This window comes from Aotus nancymaae, unplaced genomic scaffold (genome assembly GCF_030222135.1).
Source record: "Aotus nancymaae isolate 86718 unplaced genomic scaffold, 86718_ANA_hifiasm-v0.15.2.pri h1tg000008l, whole genome shotgun sequence".
NCBI classification, from domain to species: Eukaryota; Metazoa; Chordata; class Mammalia; order Primates; family Aotidae; genus Aotus; species Aotus nancymaae.
The window spans coordinates 32,520,369-32,529,882 of record NW_026988419.1 but is presented as its reverse complement, the minus strand read 5'-3'; the positions used below and the strand labels follow the sequence as shown (position 1 = coordinate 32,529,882).

The 9,514-nt window shown below is 36.8% G+C and overlaps 1 protein-coding gene across 9 annotated transcripts in view; it reads right to left on the bottom strand.

Moving 5' to 3' along the window:
* Nucleotides 1-9,514, bottom strand: part of HYCC2 (hyccin PI4KA lipid kinase complex subunit 2) — an 83,286-nt gene that overhangs the window by 9,976 nt on the left and 63,796 nt on the right. For 8 of the 9 annotated variants that reach the window (XM_012446137.2, XM_064373182.1, XM_012446135.2 and 5 more), the window contains 4 exons: nucleotides 9,019-9,135; nucleotides 8,418-8,505; nucleotides 4,683-4,842; nucleotides 3,787-3,954 (listed from right to left, as the gene is read on the bottom strand). In XM_012446137.2, coding sequence (XP_012301560.1) covers nucleotides 3,787-3,954; nucleotides 4,683-4,842; nucleotides 8,418-8,505; nucleotides 9,019-9,135 — 533 coding nt within the window. The remainder of the gene's footprint in view (nucleotides 1-3,786; nucleotides 3,955-4,682; nucleotides 4,843-8,417; nucleotides 8,506-9,018; nucleotides 9,136-9,514) is intronic. The other variant, XM_012446140.2, reaches the window with a different exon arrangement.

Genomic DNA, 9,514 nt, shown 5'->3' with positions numbered 1-9,514 from the left:
TCAACCTCTTCAAAAGAACTGTATATAATGTACCTCAAAATAAAAACTTTAAATTATATTCATATGATTCATTTTAGTAATTTACTTAAAATTAGTATAAAGAACTCCGAAATGCCCGAGAAAGGATAGTTATTGGTTCAGAATTTATATTAGTAATATAAAACTGGGAGTCAACAGAAGTGGACATTATCATATCAAAAATATATAACCTCTTTTAAAATATTGGGTATATTTATTAGGAAAGGAGACTGAGAGACTTAGTGCTAGCTTCTGAATCTTGCCTCATGCAGATCTGATGCCCAAGCAATATGGCCATAAAAAGATAACACAAAAGCCGACATGCAAGAGAATCTACTGCTATTTTATATACTAAGCAATGCTTAGCATATAATATAATGGAACAGTGATTATACTTTAATCACAGGTATTGTCTTCAGTTTAGTAATAATTTTTAAAAACATTTATTTATTTGTATTATTATTTTTTGAGACAAGGTCTCACTTTGTTGCCCAGGCTGAAGTGCCGTGGCACAATCACAGCTCACTGTAGCCTCAACCTCCCAGGCCTGAGTGATCCTCCCACCTCAGCCTCTCAAGTAGCTGGGACTACAGGCATGTGCCACCATGCTTGGCTAATTTTTATATATTTTGTAGATATGAGGTTTTGCCATGTTGCCTAGGCTGGTCTTGAACTGGGCTCAAGCAATTCACCTGCCTAGGCCTCTCAAAGTGCTGGGATTATAGGCATGAGCCATCATGCCTGGCCAGTTTAGTAATAATCTTAATTCCAGCTTTAAAAAGTCACAAATAGAATGCTACTTGACAATCAGTAGAAAGGTAGGTGATGGGCTTATATTCTCCCTTCAATTTCAACATGTAATAAACACAATTTCAATTATAAAATTCTTTAAAAACATCATAGCAGAAGACTAGTCAATAATCTATAAGTTTCAGCAGAGTTCAGAATTATCAAAACTTTTCATAGGGTTTTGTAACTTCCTTTCTTCTGTTTAAAAAGCTTGGCAGGGTACAGTGGTTCACGCCTCTAATCCCAACATTTTGGGAAGCGAAGACAGGCAGATCCCTTCAGCTGAGGACATTGAGACCAGCCTGGGTAAATGGCAAGATCCTATCTCCACAAAAAATTTTAAAATTAGCCAGATGTGATGGCACCTGCCTATAGACCCAGCTACTCAGGAGGCCGAGGTAGGAAGATCACTTAAGTCCAGGAATTTGAGGTGGCAGTAAGCTATGAATCTTAAGGAGGCTGGGCACAGTGGGTTACCAGCATTTGGGGAGGCCAAGAAAGGAGGATTGCTTGAGCCTGGGAGTTGAAGACCAGCCTGGGCAATATAGCAAGACCCCCATCTCCACAAACAATTTAAAAATTTACTGGGCATGGTGATATGCCTGTTATCCTAGCTACTGAGAAGGCTGAGGCCAGAGGTTTGCTGGAGCCCAGGAAACCAGTTTACAGTGAGCTACAACTGTGCCACTATATTCCAGCCTGGACAACAGAGTGAGACCATCTGGGAGTCAAGAAAAAAACCCTTATGAAATAAAAAGGCAATTGTGTCTCAAAACATTTTTACTTTGTAATTTTCTCCAAAGGTGATAACAATACCATTCATGGTCCAAAGAGGAGACATCTGAAATGGAATTTCTTTTTTAATGCCTTTTTGTATTTACATTGAACCCCAAGAAGCTATGAAATGGATTCTTAATGAACTTTTCTATTCATGGCTCACTTTACTTACACATTTGGCTTCTGTTAATATTGATTTAAAACTACAAATAGGCCAGGGTTGGTGGCTCATGCCTGTAATTTCAGCACTTTGGGAGGCTAAGGCAGACAGATTACTTGAGCCCAGGAGTTTGAGATCAGCCTAGGCAACATGGCAAAACACCGTCTCTACTAAAAATACAAAAAACTAGCCGGGTATGGTGGTGTGCCTGTAGTTCTAGTTATTCCAGAGGCGAGGTGGGAGGATCACTTGACCCCAGGAAGTTCAGGCTGCAGTGAGCCTTGATTGTGCCACCACACTCCTGCCTGGGTGATGGGAGTGAGATCCTGCCTCAAAAAAGAAATAAAATAAAACTACAAATAATCTGGACTAAAAGGTAAAATAAGGAAACATTTCTCTTTCCTTGTGGCTACACCCTCGCACTCCCTCCCCCAAACTGAAAGTTTACCAGTGATAAATATAATAGGATATTAAAAAGGAACTACTATTTTGGTTCATTTGTTTCAAAGTGTATGACTTGATATATTGGAAGGAATGCTTCAACCTAATCCCATACTTTCTGGAATTTCAGCAACTGTTGATTGCTACATTTAGCACAAATACTTCCAATATTCTAGCAATAGTAGTAACATAAAATACTACATTCAGTACTACATTTAGCACAAATACTTCCAATATTCTAGCAATAGTAGTAACATAAAGTGGCTCAGTCATTCAAGAATGTTCAGTTTAGGCCAACTCTGAGTTACACATCTATTCATCTTCTCATTGTTATGTGTTTATACAAGATAAAACTTACTCCTAGGGATAACATAATAAGATACAGGGAAAAAAGGGAAGGCTGTATCTTACAGCACCAACTTTTTTGGGTCCCTAGGTCATGCACATGCAACACTGTTAAATAAGGTCAATCTGGGTAAATGGGCAAGGGAACAGGGGGTAGATTTAGATCTTACTGAGCATGCTCAAATTTCTAATGCACCAAAGAGCAGAGAGTTCCTCATGGTGGCAGTTAACCTCTTTATGTATGTTTGGCCTTTAAGTAAAAATATATAACACCTTTTAAAACTACTTGCTTGATTTCATAAATAAGTATAAAGATCCCACAGTAGCAATACATTAAATAATTTTTTAAACACTGGCTACAGTTCCCTCTTTTACAAAGCTAATTCCTATGGCATTACATGCAAAACAGCAAGTAAATACTTGCCCATCAAAGAGAAGCATTCTTTCACAGATGGGCGGCTGGAGGAAGGGTATTAAAAAAAACCCCTCCATGTTGTGATACCTAAATTATAGAAATAAGGCTCTACTAGGATATCTGACCTCTAAATATAACAATACATTTTAATTCCATTGAATTGAATGCAACCATTATTTACAATAAATTATAAAATGTACTGTGCATCAGGATAGCACATTTATAGAAGATGTCCATAGTTTACTAGTTAGACCTAAGCAACTTAATCTACAGATGATAAAGCCAATCAATATCAGCATACTTTGTCAAAGAGCTAAGAAATTCTTCATTGAACACCATAGAATTGCAGATAAATCAGCTGGCTCCACTTCCAATTTCTTAAAGATAATACACTAACGTTTCAAAACTCCCTTTACAAATTTTTAAAGAATAAATTATTGTATAAATAAAATCATTCATATTGATGAATAAGGCTCATGTCCACTGGGTGCATTTTTCTTTCCTAATGTTAGAATAAACATGCTCAGTAATAAAAAAATTCCAAGCATTTGCAGACCTTTTGGAGACAGGACCCTGCCTTGTTAGTAGCCATGCCAAGCTGTTCCTTGATTACACAGGGATGCAGACTCCAGGCCAGCACAAATGGTAACTAAAGATTGCACCTGACCTGGTGCTATGCATATGAATGAGGAGGGAGGGTGCTTTGCAAGGAGAAGCTAATACACCCTAGGGTACTGGTAACACACATTAGAATGGAAAGATGCTCTGCTTGGGGATAGAGAGCCAGGATCCTTCTCCAGCAACTGCCTCACTGACTTCTGCCTCCTCATCTCTGTCCTACCCTCTGTTGTGGCTGCTGCTGAGTTGGGCTCCGGCGAGCCATGCTCAGGGGTCCTGCGCACCAGCACCTCCCCCTCTTGCACACGTTTGATCCCTAGGTCAGTGGAGCCGTGTTGGATCGGGGAGCCAGGAATACTCGAGTCAGCCTCGTTTGAGAAGTCAAAGCCATCTGGGATTCAACATATAAAATTTTAGTGCTTTTATGCTGCTCTATTCTTTTCTGAGCATTTTGACCCAGGCAGATAAGAGAATGTATATATGGATATGATATAAACACAGATACTATTTATATAGTTACATGTGTGTGCACAGCATGCACACACATAAGGCAACAGATGAACAATGTGAGGTTTGCAAATGAATTAAGACAGAAAAATCAGGATCATTAAAATGGCAATATCTCTTAGGCAAGACAGCTTGACTATTCAAGTACTATGTCTATGAAATACTGCTGGATTCAGCACTTACAAAAAAGGGAAAGGCAGAGATAAAAATCCAAAAACAAGAATATATCATTTTATGAATAGCTTGTATTATATTGTTAGTTTGGCCAGTTATATACTTTTTCCCACAGTGCTCATACATGCACCTTTTTTTTCCTAGTATGGTAACAAGGTTAAAGCAACTTCTTTCCTATTGTTCTTACTTAGTTCAAAAAATAGGAAAATTAACCTCATCTTATTTTATGTTTTAATCTTTATACAGCAATCTAAATAACATGTATTTTATAAGTATATATTTATATTAAAGTAACTTTAGACGTCACATTTCTAGTGTTATTTTTAACAAAAAAAATTTAATTATACAGGGTCTTTTAATATCATGTGCTAAGACAGTCTGTAAACAGTGATAAATTTACTTGACTCCATGTGTGGACTATGGGGATTTTGTACTCACCTTCTCTCCTCCATCTATGACGACGGATTGAAGCTGTTGTAATTGCAGTCCGAGAAATCCTCGGCACTGTTGGAGTGACTTCAACTTTAAGGACTTTCTGGCCTTCTTGTGAAGAATCAGGAGCATCAAATGGTAATGAGTTTTTCATGGCATTGGCAACCTACAATGATAATATAAGTCTATACAAGTTTACAATCAATATGCAGTTTTTGTTTATACTTGTTTCCATAATTTTTGAATATGTATTTAAAATTTGCATTATAACACATAAAAGTACAAATGTGTAATAAATGTATCTTTGTTGTTCTCTATTCTTTTAAGCAAGGTTTCAAATGAGAATTTCTAAAATATGAGTCACACACTCCACTGATGCCTTAAAATGGTTGACTTTCAAAGAGAAAAAGCATTCCAAAGAAAGAATTAACATTTAAACTGATTATGAGACAATTTAGAATTGTCTGATTCTTCAGATGATAAATAACATGCAGAATTTAATCTCTGATAAACATTGGGATATTCTCCACTCTTCTATTTACATGAGGAGAAATGTTTCCTAAATACTTCTGGCATTTTGTCCTACCACTTTCTGCTCCTGGTAATTGCCATTTGACTTATCCAAGTTTCCTAACTGGGTTGTACCAGTCTAGCAAAAATCTTGAGCTAAAGGATTGTCTTTCTCCCTCCCTCTCCACTTGGACAAGCCCACATGGAATGAAGCAGCAGCCTGGATGGGCTTGCCTGATCTGCCCACTCATTCTCTCCAGTGGGCTGTTCCAAGGTCTATATGTGGAGGAAAGTTAAGTCTTTCAATTTAGCTTTTAACAGTAAAGAAAATACTTGTTACCCATCTACCAACTATTTTTCTGTCTATCATGTGGCTCTAGATTTGAACAGGGAAAAGGGGTATTATTATTGGGTCCCCCAGAGACGCTGACAATAAAGGAATACTGTAACACTAGAGTTACTATCTCTTTACCTGTATTGCCTTGGAAATGCCACCTCTACTTAATTTACAAGATTGTTGAAAGGATAAACTATGAATTTAAATAGTTTCATAAGTTCTAGGTATTACTATGATGATATAATTTTTTAATTTTTTTACCCATTTGTTTTAATGTAACTCTTAGGGTAAGATTAGGAAACAAATGGGAATTCGAAGAAGAATTACTGCAAATGCTACCTAAATAAATTTATATTTAGCTTAAAATATTTAAAAAATTATACAAATAAAATGGCTTTTAAAAAGATGGGTCAGGCAAAGTGGCTCATGCCTGTAATCCCACCACTTTGAGAGGCCGAAGCAAGCAGATGGCTTGAGTCCAGGAATTTGAGACCAGCCTAGGCAACATAGTGAGACCTCGTCTCCAAAAAATATACAAAAATTTGCTGGGTGTGCTGGTATGCACCTGTAGTCTCAGCTACTCAGGAGGCTGAGGCAAGAGGACCACTTGAGCATGGAAGGTAGAGGTTACAGAGAACTGTTATCACACCACAGCACTCCAGCCTAGGTGACAGAGTGAGACCCTGTCTCAAAAAAATAATAATTTTTGAAACAATAAAATAAAAAGCTGTATTCTTAAAATGCTGCAAGTAGAAAATAATATTTTAAGAACACCATTATCAAAATACTACAAAAAGCTTACAAAATTGGAAAGGAATAAAAACATCCACAGACAAATTACCTATACAACTATTAGCATTTTGTATGCTTCCTCTGTCCTGTCTAGATCTAAAAAAATAGTTTTATACTGTTTTTCTACCTTATACAAGCTAGTGTTTCCCTTTAATATAAAACCTCAAATATATAGTTTTATCAAGTAAATATCATATAACTTAAATCATTCTCTCCTGTGGAACATTTAGACTATTTTTATTCCTTTGCAATTAGAAATAAAACTGTAATGTTATGCTTATAATACATTGTCTCTGGTATTTATAATTTTGGTATTAAATTTAAGTTTAGTTTTCTGGAATACATTGCTAGACATGGGATACAGGGTCAAAAAAATAAACACACATTACCAAACTGCTTCTTCTGGGGATATTCAGAGTTGTGTCATATTACCACTGTAACATAAAGAATGCCTTCCTCACTTCACTGCTGGATATTTACATTTGTTGTTTTGTTTTGTTTTCTGGGTTTTTTTGAGGCAAGGTCTTGCTCTGTCACCCAGGCTGGAGTGCAGTAGCATGATCTCTGCTCACTGCAACCTCTGCCTCCCGGGTTCAAGCAATTCTCATGCCTCAGCCTCCCAAGTAGCTGGGATTAGAGTATGCACCACCACACCCAGCTAAATTTTGTATTTTTTGTAAAGATAGGGTTTTTCTATGTTGGCCAGTCTGGTCTTGAACTTGTGGCATCAGGTGATCCACCCACCTTGACCGCTTAAAGTGCTGGGATTACAGGTGTGAGCCACCGCGCCCAGCCTTACATCTGTTTTTTAATCACTTACCATTTGGAGATTTGTTTATTTTGTAGGCGAGTACAAAATCTTTTTACAAAAAATGAAATATTAATTTGCTTATTCTTATCATGCCTGCTGAAAATATGTTTCTCAGTTTGTGCCCTGCAGTATTAATTTTGCTTTTAAAAACCTGATGGAGGCCAGGCACAGTGGCTCACACCTGTAATCTCAATATTCTGGGAGGCTGAGGCTGGCAGATAACTTGAAATCAGGATTTCAAGACCAGCCTGGCCAACATGGTGAAACTGTCTCTACTAAAAATACAAAAAATTAGCTGGGGGGGGTGGTGCCTATCATTCCAGCTAGACATGGGAGGCTAAGATGGGAGGATCGCCTGAACCCAAGAGGCAGAGGTTGCAGTGAGCTGAGATCACGCCACTGCACTCCACTGGGTGGTAGAGAGAAACTCCATCTCAAAAACAAAATAAAATTTTAAAAAATAAACTTAAAAAAACTGATGGGCCGGACGCAGTGGCTCACAGTACTTTGGGAGGCAGAGGCAGGCAGATCACCTGAGGTCAGGAGTTTGAGACCAGCCTGGCTAACATGGTGAAACCCTGTTTCTACTAAAAATACAATAAATTAGCCGGGCATGGTGGTGCACGCCTGTAATCCCAGTTACTCTGGAGGCTGAGGCAGGAGAGTCGCTTGAACCCATGAGGTAGAGGATGCAGTGAGCCAAGATTGCATCATTGTACTCCAACTTGGGAAACAAGAGCAAAACTCCATCTCAAAAACAGAAAAAGGAAAAAAAAAAAAAAAGGCAAAACTGATGGAATAGGCTGGGTGCAGTGCCACACGTCCATAATCCCAGCAGTCTTGGAGGCTGAGGCCAGCCTCAGCAACACAGAGAGACTCTGTCTCTACAAAAAATACAAAACAAGAAACAAAAAAACAAGAACCTAACAGCTTAGAATTTAAGTGTTTATGTAGGGGAAAAAAAAATCAATCTTATTTTAGTGACTTGTCCTATCACTTATGCTTAGAAAGTCTTCCCTTCTCTAGAAATTTGAATATTTGGAAACTTTTCTTCTCCTCTCTTTTCCTAAAGGATTTCAAAACATTTAATTATTCACTTTATCTGAACTTTATTTTGGTACTGGAAGGTGGAAAGGATCTAAACCTATTTTGTGTTTTCTCTAACAGGTAACTAATTGTTATTCTGGAATAAAATTTTTCCCCTAATTATTGGGATTGTCTCAGATTTTTAACCTAGTACCTTTTTTTTAGGTATAAGTATATTTAATAATGAGTAAAGATAATAACTTACCAATAGTGGTTGAGAAAAAAGCTCTAGCTGAGCTCTATAAATGATGTCATCAAGAACTTCCTGGCCAAGGTCCCACTGTCCATTATACCTATGAAGACGCAGATCATTTACTCTCTTGAACAAATATCTAATCTTCAGCTTAACTTTTTAAATTGTTTCAAGTCCTGCAAGTTTGGTTGTGAAGCAAAATTTTCATGCCAAGTGTTATATCATTTCATTTATAAACTATCCCACTTTTGGTTATAAAAACAAAACCAATATTTTAAATACTATGTTTACAAATTTTTCTTCACATAATTGGTTTTTATTACATGGTGATATATTCAAAGTAATCTACTTAATGCATTCATGAAAACCTGGATTATGAACTTTGTAGAGATAGTTTTCCATACAGAAAATTTCTAAACTCCAATTTTAATGACTAGTTATGTTACATTTTGGTTATTTTAAAAGTACTAAAAGGAAACCATATTAGAAAAACAAGATAAACTTATCATAGAACAAGAGATTCAATATTGTGTCTGATAAGGAAGAAAGAGAAATATTAAAAGTTTCCAAACATTAGGAATAATTCATACAATTTTATATTCCACTTACTTACATGGCATAATAAACCCCTGTGAGAAGTTGCACCATAAATTCAGGATCCAATACTATTCGACCACAGAGTTCTTTCCAATGTTTTTCATGTTGCCGTGGAAACCCACTCACACAAACCCTAGGAAAATACACTATTTAGCATGTGATTTCCAGATTCATTAAATAAAACAGTTTTTGTTTTCATATGTTCATTTATACAATTTATTCATTCTTCAAATATTTACTGAGTGCCTGTTATATACCAGTCATTGTTCTGGGCCTAGGCATACAGTCATGAACAGGTGAAAGATAAAAAATAAAAATGAAATCTGTGCTCTCATAAAGCACACATCCTAGGGGACTGCCCATAAAAACAATTTTTCTAAAATAGTTAACCATCTCTTTCGCAATCATCCTTCTCCCTCTTCACACACACACACACACATACAACACACACACATCTAACTTTTACTCACCCCAAATTGTATTAGGGTGAATTACTGGGAAGTATAGAAATC